General features: G+C 33.4%; 3 protein-coding genes across 8 annotated transcripts; 2 read left to right on the top strand and 1 right to left on the bottom strand.

Moving 5' to 3' along the window:
• Window positions 1–50: 50 nt before the first annotated feature.
• Window positions 51–21085, top strand: LOC130810016 (CST complex subunit CTC1). Of its 6 annotated transcripts, none has more exons than XM_057675920.1 (20): window positions 51–1195; window positions 1311–1429; window positions 1542–1616; window positions 1693–1771; window positions 1902–1964; window positions 2047–2124; window positions 4665–4865; window positions 5398–5502; window positions 6033–6302; window positions 7593–8054; window positions 8138–8785; window positions 9709–9800; window positions 12167–12344; window positions 12453–12567; window positions 13500–13831; window positions 14457–14622; window positions 15556–16594; window positions 16699–16815; window positions 16912–17021; window positions 20493–21085. In XM_057675920.1, exons 1-16 carry the CDS (start codon window positions 149–151, stop codon window positions 14616–14618), a joined length of 4026 nt encoding a protein of 1341 aa, XP_057531903.1. In that variant the 5' UTR covers window positions 51–148; the 3' UTR covers window positions 14619–14622; window positions 15556–16594; window positions 16699–16815; window positions 16912–17021; window positions 20493–21085. The 6 variants fall into 6 exon arrangements, with proteins under 6 accessions (XP_057531903.1, XP_057531900.1, XP_057531905.1 ...); XM_057675917.1 differs by having other exon boundaries at window positions 16512–16594; window positions 20493–21082; XM_057675923.1 differs by having other exon boundaries at window positions 60–1195; window positions 16512–16594; window positions 16699–16800; window positions 20493–20531.
• On the top strand, window positions 20543–20887 carry LOC130810930 (uncharacterized). The gene has a single exon (XM_057677050.1). The coding sequence runs from the start codon at window positions 20543–20545 to the stop codon at window positions 20885–20887; it is 345 nt and encodes a 114-aa protein (XP_057533033.1).
• Window positions 21086–22583: 1498 nt separating the features above from the next.
• Window positions 22584–24808, bottom strand: LOC130810014 (uncharacterized). Its single transcript, XM_057675916.1, has one exon. It carries the CDS (start codon window positions 24717–24719, stop codon window positions 22845–22847), a length of 1875 nt encoding a protein of 624 aa, XP_057531899.1. The 5' UTR covers window positions 24720–24808; the 3' UTR covers window positions 22584–22844.
• Between the last annotated feature and the right edge of the window lie 2230 nt (window positions 24809–27038).

Genomic DNA, 27038 nt, shown 5'->3' with positions numbered 1-27038 from the left:
ACACCTAGAATAGCTAATAGTGGATAGCATTAAACTTTATCAAACAATTTTCCCAACTAGTAGTAGTAGGGATTTTATTTTGTTTGGCGAAAACTTTGTCTCTTGTGATTGAGACTTGGATTTGAAACTTTCCCTCGCCAACATTGCAATGGAAACCATTTCAATTTCTGACCTTCTCCGGCGTCGTCGCCCAATTTCCGGCGCATTTTCCGTCGCCCATTCTCATCCTTCTCGTACATCTCCTCCACTTTCAGCTCAATCCAAAACTCCAAACCCTAACTCCCCTCATCCCAAAATCCTCAATTCTTACTTTCAACCTTCCATAATCGTTGGAATTCTTTCTCTCCCGGTTAACATCCACTCTCCCTCTTCCAATGTTCGTGAACTCTCCCTTTTCTTTTCAGATGCTTCCGGTTCTGTTTTATGTGATGTTATTGATTTTGATATTCGCATGATTAACACTAAAATCAATGTTCTTGCCTGGAATTTCATCCCTATTAAGCAGTCTACTGGATTACTCGAGATTATTAAATGGGAATTTTATCAAACTTTGGGTTCTAGCAATGGTAATGTTACTTCTTTTCCCTTGGGTTTTCAAAACAGCGACATTCAGGAAGATGCTCATAAGAAGGCAAAATATAGTGTTTATGGATTATTGGTATCTGTAAGTCCTGTTTCATCCGTCCCTTGCGCAAATCTAGCAGTTACAAACAATGATTATGCTTTCATCATGGAGATTCTGTGTTGTGATTGTAATTTGTGCACAAATTTGGTTAGCATTTCTGATAATGCAGTCATAGGGACGGATGCACATAGTTTTTGCAGTGCCAATTATGTTTACTTTTGTGGGATTTTCTTATCTTGGTACCCTTTGTTTTCAAAGCTTATAGGAAGTATAATTTTACTATCGGGAATGAGAAAGAAGTTAGTCTACATCGCCAAGGAAGAGGCACAGTTAATGTTTGTCCCTACTCAATTAAGTTTTCTGAATGTTCCGAATTCCCAACCAAAAGAAGGTTGTTTGCTTCAAAACTGTTATCCTAAAATTGAGGGAAAAGGTGAACTAGGCATGTATATTGGTGTAGTCAGAGGTTTACATATGCAAGGCATGGTTGTTCAATTGGATCAAGAAGTTTGGCTCTTATTAACTGGTCAATCCATTTCTCTGCCTATTAGTGCTCGGGTTGGTTCCATTGTAAGTTTTTTTGGGTGCCATAGCTTCATGTTATTTGATGAATATCAGACTTCCAATGTTTGGTGCAGTGATATGTTGGACCCAAGTTTCTGATTTACTTCTTTCATGGTTCTAGATATCCATGAAGAATGTACATGTATTGAATTCAAAGTTCTGCTGGGGGACTATGCTTATACTTGGAGCTTGTTGTAAGAGCAATATTAGAACTGTATCATTCTCTCCCTTGGAAACTGGGTAACTGTTTACTGTAATGGTTTGATTTTTATGCTTTTACATCCTAAGTTATTCTTGATTTCTGGACAATCCTTCAGACTTATGTATTTACAAGGCGCTTTGACTGATGTAGGTGTCAGCTGCAGCTGCGCTCGGAGAGTCTTTTGGGGAAGTTCATTGATTCTTTGATTTTCCCAGCCAGATTCTGGTGGGATACATTCTTTGTAGATTAATAATACTTTTTACTACTGGTAATTGACTGCATTCACGTTTGGTGCTTTCAGGGTATTACTGTTGGTTCAATGTTTAAGAAAAAAATTCTCGGGTGTTTTTTCAGAAAAGGAGATCTTAGGAACAAAAAAAGTACTTCCCCTTTATTTCCTTAATATAAATGACATATGCTGCTACACTCTGATTTCTTATTGGGATTAAGGCTTGAAATGTTTGTTATTGTAAGTGAATAGCTGAGTTGGAATTTTTGTGGTGCTATCAGATAGAAGGCTTGGTCCAAACTTATGCTATGTTTGCATTATCTTCCTCAGTTCTTCGATCACAGGTAGATTTGGGAGCATTTGTTGAAAAAATGAACTCGGACTTTACTCAATTTTATTGAGCAGATTGTAATAAATGTTTGACAGTGTGGTACATTTCTGGAGTTCTGCAAGCATAATTCATGTGGTTCTGGTAACAATAACTACTACGGCAGTCTAAGTTTGGTTAGCTATCTCACTTTATGCTTTTGTTCTTTCTTATATATGTATATGGTCAATCATAAATAACTTCTTGCTTATTACTAGAGCAAAGCTGAGTGGATCTTACCCTTTAACCCTGTCTAGGTAGGAGCCACTTAGTGGCATTGGAAGAATGCAATTTTGTTCCGGTGCATTTCTTCTTTTTGTTTAGTACCTCCCCAATATTTGGGTTCTCTATAAAATTTTAAAATACAAGTGAATGAAAAAATATACTGTGTTTGTCATTAATGTGTTATCCAAATATTAACCCATGTTCTCCCAAAAAATCTAATTTAGTTGTGAAAATAAGGGACATGTATATAATGCGGAAAAATAAAGCCACATCATATTATGTTGGTGGTTGATATATAAAGGTAATTAAATTTATTAAACTAATATTACATGTTTACAGGTCTTGTAAAGGGTTAAAAATATCGTGTTTTAGGCAGGTTCAAGTGGTTTCGTTTGATACTAGGCGGTAAGACAACTGCATTACCTTGTTACCGCTTCATCTTGACTGTTACTACAATTGTGAACAATATAAATATAATAATTATTTTATATATACAACTTGAATAATAAACACACAATTTACATTTGTAACTAAACTCAAAATACTTGTCTAAGTATATGGTATAACCTCAATAACATGACTGCTAGTACTTTAACTCTCATTAAGTATATTACTCCAAATTAGAATCTACTGTTGAAGTTATGATGTAATAAATGTGTTTCATTCTTATCTTGCTGAGCAATCATAGAATCATCACTTGGTCTAGATATGGTGATGATCATTTTTGTATATTCATTTACAATTTGACTTCAAACTAATAGTCATTAAATTAGTGATAAAGTTTATGTGAAATTGTTGCAATACGTTTTTAGAGACACCTTATTGTAAGAGTATAATATTAATTTTCACGATGAAGGGTTAGCAACTTCTACCGACAATGCTATAATCTTGATCACTATTGTAGGGGATTGTTAAATCATTTGACACTTAATATTCACCAAATTTACAACTATGTTCATGTCTTCCTATTTTTGGTCTTCCTTAAAACCATTCGAAACATTTCTTTAGCGTACTACTACCTCAAATTTACTTGTTTGTCAACTTTGATCCAAAAAGATATCACAAAAAAGTCAAAAATGTTAAATTGGACAATACAAGAAAAACATGATGTAGTACAAACAAAGGTTTTGGGAGGCTAATAAGGGATACAATGAGATGGAACAAACATAGTAGCTTGTGAATGATACCTTTCATAGTTGCAATTGTTTTACCTTATTTCTGGACTGTGAAGGAGATCTAATACACTCCCATAGTCCTACATATCTTGTATGAACACATATTGTTTGAAAATTGAAATTAAGTACTTTTGCTCTATTAAATAAGTTTAATTCCAATATATTGGAGGACTCTTTAAATAATTGTGATTCTAATATTGTCCCAAGTTGAGCAAAATGCTTATGCTGCCATGCATGATGTTTTCTTGAATAATAAAGTCCTTTTTTTCATTAAACTACAAAAAACACGTTTTTGTTTGTAGAGGATGCAAAAGTGTCAATGAACCTCAGTTATGTGTTTTGCTTTTACTATTAGCTAATGGTTACAACTCCCTCTACTTTCTCATGTCGTTTATAGTGATTAGCACGTAATGAAGAGGAGAGTTGAAGAAACAATTAAAAGTTAAGATAGAGTGTGTAAGAAGTACTTCACTAAAAGAGAAATAAAGTAGAATTGTAGTGAACAATAGTAAACAGACTAATAATAGTTGGTGTAAAGATCATTTAGAATTATATAAAGTAGTTTTTTACCAGGTGTAGACTATATCAAATCGTATTTGAACTTGTTACTCTATTTTGATTTGAACTTAAATTACCCATGCCTGATTCCAAAATTGGATAAGAGCAAGCTAATTTGTTATCATGAAAACCTGCTTTCCAATTCTAGCTCGTGTTGGTTTCACTTCTACAAATCACTTGAGACATTACATAGGTGATGCTTTGGTAAATGTTTGTCACTTTGTCTATTATATTGATGCACAAATATACTAGTATAACATATGTGGATATTGTTTCCAATTGTTTTTTGAAATGGTTGGAATGGTACTGATATACTAGTATAAAATTATGTTTTCTTTTTCTTCAAATATATGATGAAGGCTACAATGGTAAATTAATAGCCAAAATCTAATGTAGTCCTTTTTACGATCATATAATTTTTTGTTTAAATTAAAATAAGTCTTAGTTGTTCACGTAACATGACACACGACACTTAAGGCTTTGACATTGTTGTTGTTTGACACATAGCATTCGAGGAGGATGCCAAATGTTGCAAACCACAACTACATTTTGCATTTAATATTAGTTTTATGATATGGTATGGTCGATCACATATATTAGTACTCTTGAAATCTGAAGCTGTTCTATTATAAGGTGGATTGTGTAAGTTAGTATTGCTGCTATTTCTTGGAAAGTACTATTTTCCTTTATAAATGATTATGAGATTGTTTCTCTTGCAGACCATGCCGTTCACCTATTTAGTCCATCATTGTGAGAGAATATGCTTAAAGTCCCTGTTGCAAATGAATAATGGTCTAAAAATCTTAGAAGGTTGCAACCAAGTTGGTCATTTGTCCCAAGAAAACAGACTTTCTAATCAACTAATTAGGAGGATCTTGCCAAGCAAAGACATTGGAGTTTCTTTGCTTGGGAATTTGAAGGTTAGTATTTGATTCATTTTACTCTATTTTTCATTAGTTGTTTACATAATAACTCATGCTCATATCTGCATTGAATTGAAGAATAATAATAATTTAATGATGAATGATAACATTCGGGAACTAAAATAGTTAAATAAAAACCTTTGAGGATTGTTTCTTTCTGCTGCGACTATTTCAAGTTTGATTTTAGCATCAAATTGCCAATTGTTTGTGAAATTTCTATTGCTTGCTTCCCTTCTAGCTGGTGGATTTGATTTTCGGTTGGACTCCTTCAGATCTACCACTGTAATGGGCAAAGGGTTGTTGGCAAAATTTGGCCGTTGTGGTTCCTAGCCTGAAGTTGGATGAAGCCTGCTTGATGTTTCTTTATAAGCCAAATTGGGAATTCTTTTTAAAAAAGCTTCTGATGACCAAATTGTTATCCTGTATTCCCATTTATATATGTTACTTTTAATTATGATGTTGACTAAGGACTCTAAGCTTACATATATTTATTATCTATAACACTTCTAATGGGCTGTTTTATATCTAGATTTGTCCAGCTACTACGAGATTGCAATACATTGACGCTACAGGGAGCATCGATGCTGTTATACCAGACATTCCATCAACCTGGGATTCAGATGCTATTTATGAGGTGCTAGTTTATGATCTTTTTGGTTGTGTTAAACATATGCCACATTTGAGTAAGAGTCTAAGAGGCTTTCCGAGAGAGAAGATCTGGGGTAATTCTGAGCATGGTGCAAAATACGGTAACAGTCGTGGTTCCTGTAACAGACATGGTAATATGGTAACGGAGTGATGCTGTTATCCTATTGCCAAGCCTAAACCATGAATCACCTCTTGAAACGGCCTAAAATGCATTTTTTTAACCTTTACAATACAGGTAATATCGGTTCGGTAAATTTGAAAACCTTTAAGAAATGGCCAATACAATACGATACGATATGATACAACCTTATTTTTGCACGTGATTCTTAGTTGATCCAGGTGTGATGTTTTATTGCTAATGAGTTCTTGACTTTTATGGCTTTGTTCAAGCTTTGCTTTCCCCAGTTCATGTACATTCATATAAATACAGGGAGTGAACAACACATGCAAGAATTTTATGTTTTTCGGTTTTATATTGCTTGAAAACCTTATCAGACAATGCCTTTCAGCTTTCAGGTTTTGAATTATAGTCTGGTGTTAGAAGGTGTGCCTGAAGTGTGGGGTCAAATTCATAATGGCGACTTATTTTCGTGCAGCAGTTTGTTCGAAACACTTACAATAGAAAGACAAACAGATCTAACAGTCTATGTGCACTTTTCTTGGAGCAATGTATCCTGCCGGCATTTCGGTGCTCATCCGTGCCAGAGTTCAATTAATTCTTTAAAAGTTTACTCTGGAACCTTTCACTTGCTGTGTTTAGCCCACAAATTCCGTCCTCAAGCCAAGGTATGTCATGGTATCATCTATCACCCATACTTGTTGGTTTTCTATGTGCATATTCAGTAGTAAATGAAAACAAAAACATCATAAATAAAAGCAAGGAACATCCAGGGTGTTTGTCCATACTTGAGTACTTTATGTTTGACTATCACAAAACAATGAAATAATCTATACAAAGACCAAAATGGGTATGATATGCAATATTTAGTTTGGTGCTGTAGGAAGTTTATTTGTTTTTTTCCTCTATGAAAGACCTATTATAAGGGGTGTTTGCGTGGGAAAGACTTACTCTAATTATCATGTGCCACCTATAAAGATCCAATAGGATAACAATTTTTTGAATTTGACCTTGGATATCCAGTATACTCTTTTGTCTTTCTTTTCATTTTTCTTTTTGTTGATTGTTCCCCACTTCCTCTCAAAAAAAAACTTTTCATCCTTATATTTCTCTTTCATCTTTGAAAAGATTTCTCAAGTTAACCTTGCACCTTTGACCCTGTACCAAAAACTCCTTTCACGCCCTTTTACTAGGTATAGAACTATTGCGTAAAAGTGAGTCACCAAGTAAATCCTATGCTATGGGCTGGATACTTGGATCGTTCTTGTCGAGCCGCGAGATTGCAGCATTTGTTGATAACAGAAGAACTACCAATTGCTGTTGAGAAGTGCAAAGAAACCATATGGCTAGAAAGAGAAGGTCAAGCAGACACTAGAGGAAGAAATTGGTGTTTTGAGTTTTGGGAGAGAGTTCGTGCGTGCGTGGGTTTGGTGAGCAAGGGTAATGGTAATGAATGGTGATGTTGATGATTACAAGAGAAGAAAAATGGAGTAGTGGGTCCCATGCAAGTTATGATGGGATTAAGAGGGATATTTTTTGACAGGCTTGAAAGGTTGTGAGGGAGAAATCTCCCAAACTAATAGAAGAAGAATTTTGGGGGTGCTACATGAGAAGGAAACAACAAAAAATATAAGCTTTTGAAGAGAAACACTGGAAGTTGGTCAACTTGTGGAAATATTATGAATTGGTTTTACTTTTACTTAACAATATCAACTACCATATTAAGTTTATGTAAGCAAAATAAAATATATCAGATCTTTCTCAGTAGAACACTGCTTATATCTGGTCTTATCTGCCAAACTATCCTATTTCATTTTGGTGATGGACCAAATACATTTCGGGCTCTTACACGTATTAAGTTGAAGAACCTCATTCACTGGTGACCACTACTTGCTTGTGCTCTGAAATCTTTGAGGTTGCTTTTATGGATTATTTATTGAATTTTATCTTTGTCACAGTTTCATGATAGCCTGCTTGTGTCAGGCAAAACTCATTCATTTGCTGAGTTTATTGTCTTACCGTGGGATCTGAATATTTCTAAGAATGATGGCACAAATCTTCTGCCAAAATGGGCACATGATCTAGAAAATGGCTGCCAAAATGAGTTTCCTTTGAAGAGATGTAAAACTGATCAAACATTAAATTGTTTTGACAAAGTTGGATTATGCGACACTTTTGAGGAATCTGAAAAGACATATTGTGAGCAACCAAGTGATTATATATCCTTGCCACATAAAACAAGAAGTTTGATTTCTAGTGGATTGACTTCTTTTCAACATCATTGTACATTAATTGGTAGAGAAGTACACGGTCAAAGTATGGCTCTACCTGCAATCCTATGTTTTACTGGTGACTGTGAAATTCTTTACACAAGGAAACTTCTTTTGGAGTTCAATTCTGAAAATTTCTTCAAGTATAAGGTAAATCTATATTTCTTCTTAAATATTTTATTTCTACTTAAAGAGAGGCTGTCTCTTACTCATACTCTTTATGATTATTTTAGCTCTTGCAAATTGGCGGCCATTACATCATGAAGCATTGTTCTGACAAGTGCTTTTGTGATTCTCAACGCAAAAATCTGGGAAGTAGCATGTCTGTCACTTCAGACACAAAGTTTTGGAGCCTGTCATTTCATTTTAGTGAAGTCATTGACTGCAGATCTGGCACATGCAATGATCGCCCATCTGCTTCTTGCTCAATAACTGAGAACTTAAAAGGGTTCTACCGCCACAATGAGCTTGTGCTCAACCCTGGCACAAGTGCAGATTTCAGAACTTTTAATGATGTTGATCTCTATGTGGAAGCAGATGCAACTGGTCTGCAGGATGTGCATATGAACTTTCACCCCTTGAATATGCCCGTCTTAAATCTGTCTCTTAGTTCAACAATTTTTCATAGTATTGGTCAACCAGCTGGCCCTGGAAATACTGTAATGGATTTTTCTGAAAATCAAGGAATGCATTGTGGACATGGTCTGTCTGAGGGGAATTTGATTTCTGTACAGGGAACTGTGGTCAGCCTTCACCATCCTAACATTTGTTCCACTGATAGAATTACATTCAATGGAGCTGCACACAATTTTCATCTTCCGAGATCTTGCAATGAAAAGGAAGGCTCAATATATCTGCTTATGCTGACTGATGGGCTTTTGGTAATAATCTTGTTTCTTTACATTGCTTCTATATGATCTGGTTCTGATACTTAATGATGAATGGAAACTACCCCACTTTTAAATGTTAGCTAGAGGATCACTGGGTTAATTATCAGTTATAAAGAAAAAGGATACATATTCCAATACATAAATGACACCCTAGAGCCATCCCTTTCTCAAGGAGAAATGCTTTCTAAAAGTCAAACCACAACCTGAATATTACACTTCCTAATCTTATTTGAGGTACTTCTCTCTGAGAGAACTCATACGTGGACTTTGAAGGATCCTAAACTCATACCGATACAGATATAAATGCAACACAACATGTCAAAGGCTAGAGAAAGAGAAGTGTAGTTGCATAAAATTTTGCAATGAAACGAGTGATTAAGTCGTGACTCGTGAGTTTTACTCATGTTCTATACATATTCTGTGGTTTCATTCCTCCCTTTTATTCAAATGAATCCATTCTATGTCTTTTATTTATAGAATATAGCTGGTAGTTAAAAATGTTTGGCTGCTCATTTGCGTGGAGACTTGTTGCCAAACAAACTATATCAAAGTCTTAATCCATTATTATGAACATTTTGTTGCCTGTGTTTTTTTGTTAACATTAAGCCTAGTACTAGAATTTACATAGCTTTCTTTTAGGTTCATGTAGCTGACCCCATATTGTTGAAATGAAGGCTTTGGCATCGTTGCTATTGCTTCTTTTAGGGCAATGAAGATGTCAATCTTGTGAAAGTTAGACTTATCCTGTCTTTGTGGAATTGAATCTTTCCCTAAATCAATATTCTATATTGTGATGCAAATTGTTCTAATGCATAGGCTCATTGCTGCTGGTATCTTTGTTGATTTCTTTGACAATGCAGTTAGCTTACTTAAGTATCTTTTATTCTTGTTCCTTATAATGGGTGCAATAACAGGTGAGGGTTTGTGGTCATCTCAGAAAGCTTGACTATCCTGTTGGATTTGGACCAGGTGCAGTTGCTACATTTCATAGGATACTTGCATGTAGGTATGGAACCATCTAAAACTTACTTCCTCTAGATCGACATTTTTTATCTCAGGGGAAAGTAAAAACAATTCATTGCCTGTAGAAAACTTAAAATAGTTTGCTTGACGACCTTGAGCTCTAGCGTAGATATCCAGAACTTTGGGTTAGCAGTTACTGCACTCCTTTCATCTATATGCATTTAGCTGTGAACTTGATGTTGGATCAAAGATACAAGTGATTGGTTTTTTAAAACTTGATTTGGAGGTTGTTTGTTTAACATAAGAAGTAAATTCCCATGGGAAGTTCTGATTTCGAGGAATTTATTTCCTATGTTAAATACCTTGGAGTTCAAGGAATAGTTTTGTTTAACACCATAGGAATTTCATTTTGAAGGAATTCTATGTTATCAAGGGGTTGCTATGGTAATTAAATTCGTGCGAAGTGTGGGAAGTTGCACTTCCTTAGAATTCTAAATTCCTACGGTTTTATTTGTTTAAAGAACAAACCTCTCTTTACTAACTTCCTTGGGATTCAAAATTTATGTGGAAATTAAGGGTAAACAAACGACTCCTTAATTAAAATCTGGGTGGTGGGCCGTATGCACTTGCATGATAGCATGGTTGCAATATGTGGACAATCTCCAACTTTCCCAAATATGAAAGACAATCGTGAAAAGTGAGGGGGGTCTTAGATGTGTTCCTTTCACGAAGCTTGAAAGATTAGTGTAATGTCAAGCAAGTCATGGTACAAAATATGAGTGACAATAACCATAGCTACCCGGAATGCGGAACAGTCCGACAAACTCCGACCTATGTTGTTCATCTCGGATTGTGGATCGAATACGACCCAAATCGGTTTGAGTCGTGTCCCCGTTCGTTGACCTTTGCAATCCGAATGTAAGAAAGAAGCAAAAACTATCCAAAGAGAGAGAAAGAAATATTGAATTTTAAAAAATAGAGAGGTGATGAATGGTGATGTGCGACTGCCTGATCATATTCCTTTATGACTTTTCAACCTAAATGATATCTCACTGTCACGAGCCCCACATGCTTTCTTTATTGACTTATCAACCTAACATTTATGTGACGATGACTAAAACTTAAATTTTTTTAAGGAGAATAGTATTGATTTTACCTTAATTAACTTTAAGTTTTTTTTGGATTTTGTACTACCCTCTTTGAGCACATTATTGAATTTTGAGTTATTTTTTGACAGACTTAATTTTGAGCACATTATGAGTCGGTGACTAAAACTTTTTTTTCAAGAGAATATTATTGATTTCACCTTAATGAACTTGAGTTATTTTTGAATTTTGTTCTTTGAGGGCATCATTGAAAGTAAGTTTAAAAGTACACATCTTTAGTCAATGTTCTAGCAACTTGTGTAAACTTATCAATCTAGCTTTTTTTGAACATGACATACAATGTTTTTGTTTTAAACTGAATTTTATTAGACCTTTTAAAACGAAGAATGTTATTATACAAAAATAAGTTTAAAAGAACAATACCAAAATCCTTCACATTCCCCCTTCCCTCAAAATTGAATAAGGAAAGTCAAGCCAGAGAAAGTATAAGAACAAAGTCCCTAGTCATGGAAGGAGGCATCAATGAAAGTTGGAGTCATTGAGGGAGTACATCTCTTTCTATATATTTCTATTTGAAGTTACTAAAACAATCGAATATACTCCTAAATTCCGCATCAAATTTACCAAATGGAAGGCGAAAACCTGTACTTGTATATTTCAATTCAAGTTTTACAAAATGAAAGGCTATAACCCATCCAGATTTTTTGAAGTTGAGGGAGTTGACAACAATGGGAAAGCAACACACCTATCTCTACTCCAATAGAGTCATTCTTCTGAATTTGAGTCAGAATTCTTACAGATTTTGAAAATGGAGGAAGGAAGGAGTTCTAGAGGGGGCGTGGGAATTGGTTGGAGAAATAATTTTTTTGTTTTTGGTGGGGGGTGGGGTATTGTGAAGAGGGAGGGTTGGGGTGTGAATGGTGTGGCCTCTAGGTACACTAAACTTATTATTTTAGATGATAGATGAAACCACTAAGAGAGGTCTTGGGCAACTGAATTACATATTGGACAAGGTTATTCATTTCTATTTTTTTAATTAGGGTTGTTTTTGGTTATGGACTCTAGTATTTTGTTTTTTATTAAAAAGGTCTTATTTGGATGTTCTAATATATTCCTTCAAAATAACTCTTTATTGTGATTTACATCTCTGTATAACAGCAAATTGTCCTCATCACAATGGTAAAGATTGTTTCTTGTGATTCATTTGGAACCATCTGTCTAAATTTGTTTTGACTTGTACATATGTGGCTCTCACGTTGATTAATGTTGATTTTCTGTTGTTAAGCGTGTTCTATCTTTCTAGTGGGCAGAATTGCTTCATATTGACTCCAGTAACATTCATCACTATCAATTCCGTGAGGGAAATCCCTTCACCTACAGTGAAATCACTTTGTCCTATTCAGGGGGAAACTGTAATTTCTTGTTTAATATCTAACCTGACCAATGAGGATATGGGTCGGCCAAGAAGATTGCGCTGCAGTGTAAATTTCATTCACCTCTTTGCATTTTTATTACCTTTATTCTTTTTTTAATGCTTACTCTCTTGCAATGGGCTAATGCAATGTCTTTGTCGTTACTGTCTTTGGCAGATTGTTGCAGTTTATTTTGTGATACTCGAAAGAAACAAGGATTTTGATAACCTTTTGTCTCGCAATAATTCTGGGACACCAGTTGTGGACGTGCCACTTGCTGGCTTTATTTTGGGTATGTAAAGTGTATCTATTATAGGTTTCCCTTTTATACGGATAAAAAATGGCTTCAACTTTCAATTTGTATTTTAAAACAATTTCATTTACTCTGCATCATATATGGATGTCACTGAGTGATTAGCTTTTCTGGCATACTACTGAGAAAGTTCACTGTTATGTGGTTTGTTTGGTACTTTATCATTTAAAAAGTCAAACTTGTTTGTATCGGTGAAGCTGTGCTTTTCTGATTGCCAAAAGACTGGCACCCTATGCTGATGCCTGACAGGACTTTGTTCGTGCACAGGTTTGCCTATTGTTACCTTAAGATGTGTAGTTCCAATTTGTTTTTAGTAATCTTGAGTGTGTTGGAAGAGGCTATTCAATGGACATTGAGTCATCCTTGGTGACCAACCCAAATGAATTGAGAAATTTAGAAATACCACTTTATCATTGTAATTCAGCAGTTCTGAAGCAAATTTCTTAGCTTATCATTGTAAATACTGTTCTAAGAACATTATTGCCTAATTTTATATAGAAATAGAAGGTTCTATTCACTAAATTGTGAGTCTGATACTTCCTGTATGTGAATGTTATCCTATCTATCTATATACTAGCAAACTTCGAATACTTGTCTACAACAGATATTATGGTATGATTAATGCATTATGAAATGACATGCTAAAAGTGTTTTTAAACAGCCTTTACATATAATGGATCGAATTTGATTCAATGATTGTTACATAGCCTTCATAGATATTCTGACTTCCTTTGCACAAATTACTGGACATTTTTTCTTTTTACTTATAAATGTTCTGTTCACTCAATTATCTATGCTTTCATGTTGCTAATCTATGCTGAATTTTTTGCAAACCTGTTGTCTATTTTTTGTGTTTTTACTACTGGCTGACTGTTATATCTCACTCGATTAAAAAATAAATTTCTAAGCAGATGATGGGTCATCACATTGTTGTTGCTGGACTAATGGTGAAAGAGCAGCAATGCTGTTAAAGTTGCACAAAGAAATCCCTCAGACTGAATCAGGAAGCAGGTGGCAGAGATCCAAGGATGCAGTTAGTGGTAGGGCTTTCATTACTCCCAGTCATCAGCTTAACAGTATCTTGAAGAAGCATGGGAGGGTGAGCGTGAAAAATTATGGATCCATACATGAGACTTTGTGTCAAGATCTTCACCTTTCTGTTGGCTCAGACTGCACTTTTAGCAGTGAAGATGATAGCGCCCTCAAGTTAACAATGCTCAATGCTTGTTCTAGCACATTTTGGGTAAGTTCTCTTCATCGGCATAAAACTTATGAGCTCTATTGGGTCACCCAAAGTGAAAAATTGGCTGCGGATGTTTCTGAAGATTCATGATTGTGAATTCTGTGGTGTAGGGTAGTATCTTGTTACAAGCTCTAGAATCATATAATGCTATGTTTGGAAACAATGATTTCATTTGGAAATCTGAATTTGACTAAAATTTAGTGTTTAAAAAATAAAAAAAATCATATTTGATTTTGAGTCAATTCCACCTTGTTTTAAAAGTATAGCTAAAGTTGAGAATTTGAGAACGACTTCTCAAGCCTTGTCATTGTCACGTTCTTCATTTATGATTTCACAATTTGAATTTACAATTTGAAATGAATTATTTTTTCCAAATACAACCTAATGCTATTTGTTCGGTCAATCATGTATTGCTAAAAGTTTTTCACCTATTATGTAACATTTCCTTTTTGTTGCGTTCCTATTGGTTTTGTTTTCTCTATGTTTCTTCACTCACGTTTAAAAAGGAAGACACAATTTTCTAAGGCAGATTATAACAGGCAACCAAGTAACCATATGCTTTTAGCACATAATTATTCTTGATGGAATTTCTTATTCTCTAGCTGACCTATAATTATGTTTACAGAATGTGATTGGTCATGCAATGGATATCGATGCTGTCAACATGCTAGAGAAGATTCTTCATGAGGAGCAGTTGCCTATGCATGCCTTACAAAATATCTGGGCAAAAGAAGTTTTCCAACTGAACCCTCTTGCTCAAGCAAAGGCCTTACTGCAAGAACTTTAATCAGGTAAATTATCAAAATGTGTGCTTGCATTTATTCCCTAGAGTTGATGTCATATTGATTCCCCTTAAGGTTGCTTAAAGTTAAACATTTCAAATATATAATTCATATGGGGTTTTATGAGGTTTTGAACTATCAATGACATAGATGCTTTAATTTTGACGCCATTGACTTCAAGAGCACCAACTTGGACGCCTTTTGTTTTCAACAAGTATCGTGTCCTGATTACGAATTTCATTTGCATTTTATGTGATTGTGAAATTCTTTTTAAAGAAATGTTTCAAAACTTTAGATCACAAAATATATAATTGAAGTTATCTTAGACTAAAGTATAACTAAAAATTCAATTTCAATGATCATGTGCATATATTCTCCTCCTTTATTTGTTTTTATATGTTGTCATCTGCTCCTGCAAATCCTAATCTTCATGACATTCTTTTGTTCCTAAGGTCATCTTCTGCTTATCTCTTCCTTTTCAAGCTATACAAAGTTCAAACTTTCAACCTTCGGCTTTCATAAGTGATGTATTGTCTGGTCTTCTTTGCCCGTGATCAAACCAATGCAAATGATTTTCTCTCATTTTGCTTTTAATATCTGCGACTTTAAGATCCTTTCCTTTCTCTTTCTTTCGAATTTTATCTGTTAAAGCATGTCCATTCATCTTAATACACATCTCAACTGTGAAAAAATGTAAAAAAATGAGCCGATGTACTTCAAATTTTAAACATTCAATTGGAAGGAGCTTTGTTGTATCTAACTATACAACTCCTCTGTGAGTTCTAAACAAAATTCTAGTTACTTTCTTGTACTTTGACTTAGTTTGAACCCTTGAGTCTAAAGCTTGCTTCAAGATCTCTTGCTTAGCTTTAAGCCTTTAACCCTTTTATATTGTAATTTCACCTAATTTATCTTCCTTAACTATTGGCTGGTGGTTTATAGGCATACATTGGGATATATGAAAGTGCTGCTAACCAATCAACAAGCACTAAAAGCCTTCTTGTCGCTTCCAGACCTTTCTTATTAACTGTTTCCTTTCCCTTCTCTTTACTCGAAAATAATTTGCATGATCCTTTGCGTCTGGGCCAGCTGTGAAGGTTCACAATCTGTAGGCTAGCAGCAACTGGAAAGGAATTGATATTTTCGTCTCTTTGACACCAGCAAGTCCACAATGACATGAGTTTTGACAGGATTTAAGGAAAGAGAGAGGAAAGGGTTGAATTTTTTTTTCCATGACACTAGCTCAAGTCCACAATCACCACAGTGATGACATGTACTAAGGAAAGAGAGACGACGATGATAGAGAAGGAGACACTACTGTAGTTTCTGATTATAAGAGTCGACACGTTATTGATTATAAGAGTAAAAACACAACGGACACCCGAAAAATTGGTCATCCATATATCTCTTCATCTCACCTTTTATCATTTCAATGCCCATTTTATGACCAACGCCTCCCAATAATTACTCATTATTTTTAGTTACCATATCCAAACAAAAATTTTTTGGTTATTTACGTGCCAAGTGTCACTTTCAAACTCAATGCGCACAAATTCTTTTTGGTCATCTCCATCCCTTGGGCAAACCATCCATCTCCCTTATATTTTTTTCTCTCTTGATTCTGTATTGTTTTGTTTGACCCTGCTATCTCGATGCCCACCTCTAATGGGCAACCGTTGGGTGTGCTCTAATGTTGAATGGCAAACTTTCCAAGGTGGATATTCAGAAATTTAGAAAAAGGCTCAGATAATTTTGTTTGGAATTTTTAGAGGTTTCTTTAGTAGGTATGTGTAGTTTTCTACATGAATTCTACACTTTAGCTCCCCTTGATTTTTTTTCTTGGAACGCCCATTTGCATTGGACCCTTATGAGGACTGCCTGGACTTTTGGATATTCAGAAATCTGCTCTATTAGCAAGTGAGAAGCAGCTTGGTCGGAAGTTCAAAATATTTGACATCAGCGCAAGTCTTAGCCACTCAAGGTGCTCCCTTTCTGTTGATTTTTTCTATGGGATTACAGTATCTAGTTGAAATCTAATGCAGCTTCTAAAATCTGACTGTGATCTATTGTTCGGGTCTGGTTCAGCGTGCCTTACTTTGGTCTAGGGTATATGAACTTCTGTTATAGACGAGGAAAATCAAGTGTCTTTGCAAAGTGTTCCACATGTTCAGACTGCTTCAGATGTGGGTAAGATACTTAACGGTGAGGCCTAATAACATTTCGAAATTTTTCTCAATTTGATAAGTAGTATGCTCTTTTTTCTATTGAAGTTTTTTTTTTTTTTTTTTTTTGTGTAAGGTAACCATAACTCGTTCTTAGCCCATAGTCCAACCCAATTTGAAACTGGATACATGTAAGAAGAAACTTCAGATGCGCTAAATAGAGCGAATCGGACTAGGGAATAAAAGGTAACCAAGTAGGATACAACATTTTAATTTACAAGTGCAGTTGATTGTATTATTGAGTGGAATACTTGTTTGTTGTTGCGTTACGAAGTTGTATAGTCCTTTATTTATCTACCCTTGCTTAGAATTACTTTGAATCCAAGTACTTTTTTCTTATAGAATTCAAAAGTGAGGTTGAGCCTGGTAGACTCTCTCCAATAAACCTTCTTTGATGGGGCAGATTTAACCACTGAGCTTTAGGACTTGGCCTAAATTGTTGGACCGGAATGGGGCGTGCCTATTATCGGGAGGGCTTTATAATAAAAATATACAATTGCGTAGCGTCTGGTCAATGTTGATACTTTAGTCTTGTGCATTTGTATCGCGAATCTAGAAGTGCCGAGTTGTTACGTTCACTATTGCCTCCTAAACTAACCTTGAGCTCGGGCAGGAGGGTCTTTCGCTTACGCAAGCTGTAGCTCGAGGTGACCTTTTGCCTCTTTTGGATCATTATGCCATTGGCTCCACATTTCACAGCTTGCACAAGATGAGACACGAAATTACTGGCCACGGGTGTGCCATGAAAATGTTTTTGATATTTAGCAGAAAATTTGAAATGAATAAGTAAAAAATATTTAAAAAGCCAAAAAAAATAAAAGTTGTGAAATATTTTTTAATATAAGCACTTTTCGATGTGGTTTAATTTTGGTCAAAAAAAGTTGAGCTTTTAACGGCGAATAAAGATTTTATCTGGGTCAAATTTTTATACGCTATTAGTAATAGCAATAGCGAACAAAGGAGACAGATTCAAAATATTAAATATCACTTGATCGCCAACAAACAACTGATACAATAATTTTTGCCCATTTTGTCTTTCTTTCACTTTTCACATTCCACATCAAGTAATTCATTGCAAATAGTGATCAATTTAGACAAATTTACAATTACTTTCCAATAACAATAAAAATGAAAGCCCTAAAATTCTACAATCATTTTCTGGTAACAATATGAAGAACTAAATTCATAAAAAATCCAAAAGAAAACCTTAGATACAAACTAATCTTCGATTCATCACCAGGCCTTTGGCTTGAGAAAAGTTTATTCAAGGTGCTTGAACATGGCCATATCCGAATCAACCAGCTTCCTAATGTTGGGGAAGTTGTATTTCTAGGCAACAGAAATACCAAAAATCGTTCCCACCATGAATGAGAAGCTCGATTCTATTATACCCACCAGATTGATGATGAAATTTGAGTTGATTTTTGAGTCAGGGTTAAAAGAAAAAATTTGGGAACAAAGATTGAATGTTGTAAATAAAATTAGGTTTTGGTTTTATATGAAGATAAGATAAATGAATTTTTCATCTCCCAAGCTAGAAGAAAATGAATTGAAGAAAATAAGTTGCTTACTACTAAACAAGAATACAGAAGTTTTCATGAATTGATTGAAACTTGGGAGGCTTTTTTTGAGTCTTCCATTTCCAAAGAAGAGAGAGAAAATGGAATGTAGGAAATGAATGAAGACAAAGCGGTAAAACATATGAAGGATATCACTTGTTTGTTCGCTGTTCGAACAAGTGATATTTAATATTTTGTTTTGTTCGCTATTATTAATAGCGAATAAAAGTTTGATCCAGGTAAAATTTTTATTTGCAGTTAGTAATAGTGAATAAAGAGTGATTTTTTTATAAATTTTTTTTTCGATGTTACTAACACTATCAAACTATAGTTCTGAGGTAAAAATTGCTTATATTGGAAAATATTTTGAAACTTTTCTTATTTTTTCGCTTATTCATTTCAATTTTTTTGTTTAGCCTGGTATGAATATGAGACATTATACGCGACCCCAACCCTTTTTTGGCATGAGTCCGAACTTTGGCTTTATTAGTTATTTTAATATCTTTTTCCTATGACTAATTCTTTTTTTATCAATATCAATGTTTAGTCATTTGTATTATTGATATTGATTAGTAAAAAATATATTTTTTAATTTTATTTGTTCTTAGTTATTAAATTAATTATTAAAATTTATATATAATATACTTCATATTTTAATATGACAATTGTCTTGAATCATATTTTTAACTTTATTATAATTGTTTGATTGTCAAAATTTAATTTAATTTAGATAATTCGTTTCAAATTATTTATGCTTGTCCGGAGTAATTATTTTGAATTAACAAAAAAATATATGGTACAAGAGGTGGTATGTTGAATACCGTAGGCACGATTTGACACTTATAGTACGGTTAAGTTTAGTTACTGCCGTACGACCCTCTGTGCTGACCTATTTTGATATTTCCTCCGTTTCGTTTTAGTCGCTATATTTGCATGGGTACGGTTATTAAGAAAAGTGATTGACCTACACTGTAGCTGAATGTTTACTTTATAGAGTATAGTATTTTATTATTTTTAATTGAAAAAGAAAAGGAAAAATAGGTTGTTAGATTACTTTACAGAGTATAGTATAGTATTTTATTATAGAGTATAGAGTATAGAGTAGGATAAAAATAGAGGTAGGTAGAACTTTAAATGATTGTTTTATTACTAAAACGGAAATGTAGCAAGTAATATAAAATTGCTAAAAATAAAAAATGTAGCGAGTATTATGGAACGGAGGAAGTACCTTTTATCATCAGTTTTATTCGATCTTCTCTTTTTTGTTACAAATTCACTCAATACAATTTTTGTTATGATTTGACACTACATATCATATGGCACGAACATGAAAAGTGAAAGCTGGAGTATTTTATTGGTATATTACAATTGTAGTCGGTCTATTTATTGGGGTAATTAATAAATTTTAACGTAGAAAAGAAAAACTTTTTTTAGGTTTTAATAAAGTACTATAATAAAATTTAAATCTTATTTAAGTTGGAGAGTAAAATCATTTTTATTGAAATTTTCTAAATTTGATTTTCATATACTTTTTCTCTTTTTTTCAGCCTATCTCTGAAAAAAGTATTATAGATAAAATTATATTTAAAAATAGTATTGGGTAAATTCAATTAAAGAGACTAAATAATATATATACGACAAAATTACAATAACAGGGTGACTTATATGAGTATATGTTACAAGTACTGAATATTTCCCTCATATTTTATATAGTTCCTGATAATTTTATCTCCAATAACTAAAACTTACGTTGTTAATTCACCGTATATCTTGTATTGTTTGCTTGTTTTATTTTAGGGACCGATAAGTATTATCTACTTCAAATTAGATGTTTGTGCATCCCTTGATAAGATCGTTTCATACAACACTTTGCGAGAGAATAATAGTGTAAATTTAATAGAATCAACAAAAATAGAATGAAGACAAATTGATTGGGGAGTAGTAGGTTTTCAAAATTGTATTAGTAGTCCTTTTCATAGTGATAGTAGTAGTGTAGTACAGTACAGTGGTACTCTTCTTTCACTGGCATCAAATTGTATGTCACGAATACCTTCACTTTTTAACCCTCTTTTTTTTCTCTCTCATGTGAATTCAACAGAGAGCACTGACCAGATTCCCTAGTTAAACCCAGCCGGGCCCACACCTAAAATGTCAATGCCATTTCCACCACCACCACCGGCGACAGTAATACGGCCGCCGGAAACAGCAACGCACGGTTCTATTGGTGCAGTCATTGGTGTATTATCAGTCATTCTCTTCTTATGTATTGTTGCAATTATCATTGGAAGGCTTTGTTTTGGTAAGGGAATCTTACACGGCTCTGCTCATTATGATTTGGAAAGTTGGATTGAATCTAAATGCTCTTCTTGTGTTGACGGCCGTCTTATTCTCTCTCCTCCTCCGCCTCCGCCTCCTCCGCCGCCGCAAACAATGCCTACGAATGAGGGAAGGAGTGAGTTACCTGCAGAAAATGTTGGTTCTGCTGGAAATTAATCCCTTTAATTTTTATTTTTTTGTTGATTTTTATCTTCGATTGCGTAATTTATGAGAAAAAATGTCACAATTTGAGATGATCTTACAAATTTGAATGGAAATTAATTTTGAATTTTGAATTTAGAGTTCATATGTAGTGCATTCAGTTTTCATGTGTTAGATAGTACACAAACAGAACCACTACAGCTGAATTGCATTTCAAACAACTTACTACTTTTTTATTTTTAGAATTTAATAATAATATAAATAATCTGAGTGCATGAGCTGAAATAAAATTTTCTTTTATTTTCTAATCGTGCAGCCAGTCAACATTTTTTACTCAACGGGTATTTATTTGTTGAATGTTGGTGATTTCGATACTCAAACAATCCATATTTGAATGTGTTTTAGCTTTATTGTTTTGTAATTATGTTTGGTTCCACCTTGTTTATTATTTTTATATTTAAATATTTCATCTTTTCATGCTTTATACTAAATTGCATAAACTTTATGGTTATATTTAATTTTACTCTATTATATATATATATATATATATATATATATATATATATATATATATGAGATAAAGTAATCGATAAATTATCCTATTACCTCAATTTTATTCCAACTCTGTACTGTTGAAACTTTGTTGCCTTGCGTCTTAGACTTATGAGTGGGCATATGGGTTTGCGAAGGTCGTTTAGAACATTTGATACATTACTATATATTTGTGTGAGATAAAGTAACTTATAAATTATCCTATTATCTCAACTTTATTCCTACTCTATACTATTGAAGTTTTGGTGCCTTGTGTCTCATACTCATGTAGTCATGTGTGGGCATATTGGTGTGCCAAGAAAATTAGTATTGTATAGTTTCTAGAGTGGAATTTGAAAAGGTGTTTCAAAATTAAATTCGAGTCGATCTTAAAAGATGTTTTAAAGTTTTAAAGACAAAGTTTAAAGTCAACTTGGTTTTTTTTTTTTCCTACTTAACAAAAAATCGAGTTGGTTCTTCTTGATTTGAGGATGGTTGTTTCTTGCTCTGTTTTTGTTGATTAATTGTTAAATGTGTTTGTTTATTAATTGTTGTTTAGTTCTTGTAATTGTCTAATTCTTAAATTAAGGTTTCTTAATCTTAAATTTTTTCAAATTCTGTGGAAATCTAATCATTGATTTTAGAGGCATTATTATGTGTTCTAATTTACTTTGGATGCCTAAAAAAATTCATACCTCTAACTCTTACACTTTATCATTGTTTTTTAATCATTATTTTTTTATAATTATTTAAAAAGGGCAATAAAATCAACCAATCGTGGTGCAACTATATAGAAAATAAAGAGAAGTATTTAGGAAGCATCCTCTTAACTACCGTTTCTCACGTAATTGTAAGATGCATATTGAGTTGACGAAGAAGGCAATAAAAAAAATAATATGGAAGGTGATACTTTCTTTTTTTTTTTAACTTGTAACATAGTTGATTTCGACATTATACATTTATCAAATTGACTTGCAGCATAGCTAATTTCGACATTATTCATTTATCAAATTGACTTCCATATTATCGGTAATCAATAAGTAAAACGTAGTCATACAAAATTTTGTTTGAATCGTTTATTAATTTCTAGTTTTCATAATTTTTTTATATGCATATTTAAAGATATTAACGATTCAATTCGTACATTAAAGAGTGTAAAAACGCAAATGGTACAAGTAAATAAGAATAAAACTAAGTATTTTTATTTATTTCATTGCTAGCTCATACAAATATCTTGATTTTAAAGCATGTATTTCAACACATTAGAAAAATTAACCAAAAAAATCTAATCTTTCAAATATGCGCCGCAAATAGTCTTACTTTTAGATTACTATTAACAATTTAACATATGTTATGCATTTGCTTCTAACAACTAATCTGAACCACAACAACCACACCCCTCCCAAGCGGTATAATGAAATAAAAATACAAGTATCCAGAATCAGTCCAAAATAACCAGTTTACTGTACTCTTCCCCATAAATGGCAGCCTCCATTATAGCTTCTGGATTAAGCTCATCCTGCTTCCCACCCAAAAACAACTTCATCATATTCTTAGAGAATCCACTCACAAGCCCTACTCCTTGCTGATTTTTCGGCACTGGAGTCGCCCTCGAGTCTCGAAGATTCCAGAACACCATCTCTGGTACATAATCACCATACCCATTCTCCTTAAACTTCCTCTTTATCACCTCATAATCAGTCTCCCATGGATTACTCGAAGCTTGATCAAACTCCATATCACTAAACACAAACACCTTCTTAATCATCTGATCCCCTGCAAGTTTCCCCTGTACTGCAACTCCAAGAATCAAATCAAACACTTTCTGAAAATTTGTGTTCATCCCCCAATCCATTCTTCTTACAAATTCTGTTTTTGATCTCAAATCGTTTCCTTCAATCAAATGGAGTTCTGGGTTTTCACTAAATGTTATCACCTTCCCTTTCCATGGATTTTTACATAGCTCAGATAATAATAACCCAAGTGCTATACAAACCTCCATTGGAGTACCTGACATTGACCCAGAAACATCACAAACACTAATGCAATTGTTCAGTTTACCTTCTTTTAACATGTCGTCCACCATTCTCTTCCATTGAAGCTCTGCAACTACTCCGCCATCAGGGTCTTTCAGTGAGGAGATTATCTCGTGGGGAAGAACAGCTCCGGCTGCTATTTTTGCTTCACCGGATTTAACCTTCTCGAGAAAACCATTAAACCTTTCTTCATCATGTTTTAAGAATATTTCCTTGTAAGTTTTCATGGCAACTGAGGGAACTCGATTGTAAGGCAACTCATTCCAACGATTTGCAGACATGAAAACTTCTGGAAGCTCCAATGCACGGCGTAGAGGCACCAAAACATCCTTACGAAGACGATCACGAACACGGTAAGCATAGTGTGCTTCCTCCACACCGGAATATTCCTCGTGCTTCTCCCTAGGAAATAACTTCCTAGCAATGGCTTCACAGAGAAGAGTAGCACGATCAAACGAGGAATCCAAGGATGGACACCATTTTGCAGCGAGACTGATCTTATTGAGATTTCCAGAATTCAAGAATTCCAAATCGGATCTCAAAAACTCCGTAAAAAGATCCGACACCTTATCATGAAGCAACCGGTAATCAGAGTCACGAGTATACCTTTCCAAAGCAGTTTTCGCCATTTCTGCTTTCTTGGAATGACGAAGTTGACCGGCAACTTGTTTTTCCACCTCTTGCATCGCTACAGACGCTTTAATCCTTGCTTCTTTCCCAGATTTCGTCGCTTTTTTTCCCTTCTTTTGCTTGGATTTCCTTATAGATCCAAAAATACGTGATGATTTAACAACTGATTTCATTTTGGGTACACGGGTTAAACCCATAACCCTAAACAAGATTTCAGGGAAATCTTTGAAATATCCAAATTGAGCAAAACTCTGTAGATTAGAAGCAAGAGTTTTAGGGTGATTTTTGTGAAGCCAAAGAGCAGCAGTATAAAACCCATTTTTATTAGATTTTCCGGTACCTCTAACACCACGAAGATTACACATTAATTTGAGGGTGGTTAAAGGGTTGTAAGACCAAGCAAGATCAAGACGATTGATCAATGATTCAGAAGGAGTATCAGGAACGATATGGAAGAAAAAGTCTAAACAAGGGTTTCCGGTAGAGAGATAAGTGGCGGAGTTGTTTTCGGTGCGACCCATTAATGGTGGATGGGAATTGGCACTGTTGAAATTGGTTACCATGAGATCCATGAATGGATTCCCGGTGGTTGCTGTGGTGGTGGGTTCGATTGTTTGAATTGATGGAGGTCCGACGAGAAAAGGAGCCATGATTGTGGTTTTGGGTTGATTGACTTTTGTAATTGTGATGAAAGATGGAAAATGTGAGAAATGAGCCTAGAGGGTGTTTATAATATATGGAGTATATACATAAATAAAAAAAATTACCAAAATAATATAAGTTTTTGTGATTTGTTATAATTATAATATTAATTTTTGATTGACCATGAATAATATCAACCTTTGTTTAAATACTATTTTACATGTTTTTGTCAAATAACATGCTATAAACAAAAGTTGATATTATTATAAGAAATATTCCCTAAGTTGGTACTCCTATTATTCATAATTAATCAAAAATTGATATAGGGAAATCAGTGAAAATGTGTATTATTCACAATTTTTAAATTATACGATCTAATGGAAAGACACCCTATTTGTTGACCTACATACATTTAATGTATTAGAGTGATCACCTAAATTTTAAACCGATCAATTACAATTTTAAAGTAATTAATTAGAAAATTAGAATAATTATATCATAAATACTAGAGCTACTCTTATGAAACGACTTCAAAACAATAAGGAACACATATGCTAAAAATTGTAATTGTATTAGTCAGGCTATTAAACCTATGTAAGGAAAACATCTCACAATGATACATTATCATACAAGAATTTGTGTAAATACTAACATGAGCACATCAACGAAACTAAGTTTTTAAGATTTGGATCCTAACCAAAATCCGTAAAAATTTATATGAATTTGACTAGTCCATAAAAAGGTTCTAGACTCGTTAAATGATTCTAGAATTTACTGTCATCTTTATTATTAAGTGCTTTTTGACATTATTTATTGATTATTTTTATCTATTTTATTTTAAATCTATATAAGTTAATATATATTCAAGTGTTTTCTTCTTTTATTAATTTCAATGTAAATTTTATTAATATTAACTTTTTATTAATTTTAATTTAATTATGCACATTTAGTGAAATTAATATTTGACTTAGTACATTGATAGACATATAAAAATTAAAGTAAATAAAATAATTCTGTTGAATTAAAGGGTGTTTGGTAAATGGCTTTGGGTTTTTCTCTTCGGCTAGCCTCTTGAGAGACTGTATCTTTGAGAGACGTATCTCAAGCCCAGCCCATTAAAAGAATAATACCCATTGACCGTATTCTTAATGTCTACTTCTATTATCCTTAATGTTTACCGTATTCTTAATACCTACTTTCAATATCTTAAATGTCTACTTACATCATTCCTAAAGTCTACTTACAATATTTTAAAAATATATAATGGGCCAGCCTAATGAGAAATGGTCTCTCAAAGAGACCGTCTCTCACAAGAATTTGTGGTTTCTCTTTGGTTGAATTTTGAAATTTTGTTTTCGGTTGGTCAAAAAACAAAAAAATATATTTAGTAAATGACTTTTAGTTAGCCGATAAACTAGCTTTATTATTGGTTTTTGACTCATCTTTCCATTTTTTCTATTTATAAACATCAACATTACCAAGAAATACCTAATTTACCAAACATCTTGTCAAACAATTGACTTATTTATTTAGATGAAAAGCTAATATAATAAGCAATACTTTCAGCTAGTTAAATAAGTCTACTTAATAAATAAACAACTAACAGCTAACAACAACTTCGAAATTTTGGTGGTCTATGGGCTTCTCCATGAATCATCAAACATTAGTAAGGATAAATTTCATTATCATAGTATCATGAAGTGTCTCCCATCTACGCAAGGGTTGTTAATAACAAATAAAAAATAGCTTGAAACATTAAAAACTATGCAAAAGTTTAACGATAAACATTAAATATATCAAAATTCTTTTAATTGATTTTATGATTTATATTATTCAAATAAGATATTTTTATTAGCATTTTAGACGCAAAATCAATCACAATATATATATATATATATATATATATATATATATATATATATATATATATATATATATATATATATATATATATATATATATCAAAACTTATCATTCATATATAAAATAAAGTCATAATTTTTATACCCAATTCTTAAACTTCGCCACCCTTTTCATTTTATCACCACCTCTAATGAAATTACGAATTTGCCCCTGAAATTTAAAAAATTACGATTTTGCTACTAGACTTAAAATTTCCTATAAATACACAAATTCACTAAAAACTTTTCTTATCACACTCAAAAAGCAAACTTACAAAATCAAAATTTTTGGAGCAAAAACTAAGAAGTTCAATCCGCAAACAAATAATCGAGGTAATTTATTTTCGAATGTTATTATTTTAAATTTAAAAAAAAATTAAGTCAGTCGCACAGATCTGGGCGACCCAGCCCCGGTTCAGTCGCAGG

This window comes from Amaranthus tricolor, chromosome 4, assembly GCF_026212465.1.
Source record: "Amaranthus tricolor cultivar Red isolate AtriRed21 chromosome 4, ASM2621246v1, whole genome shotgun sequence".
Taxonomy (NCBI): Eukaryota; Viridiplantae; Streptophyta; class Magnoliopsida; order Caryophyllales; family Amaranthaceae; genus Amaranthus; species Amaranthus tricolor.
The sequence above is the reverse complement of the archived record's forward strand: the minus strand, read 5'-3'. Positions and strand labels throughout refer to the sequence as shown.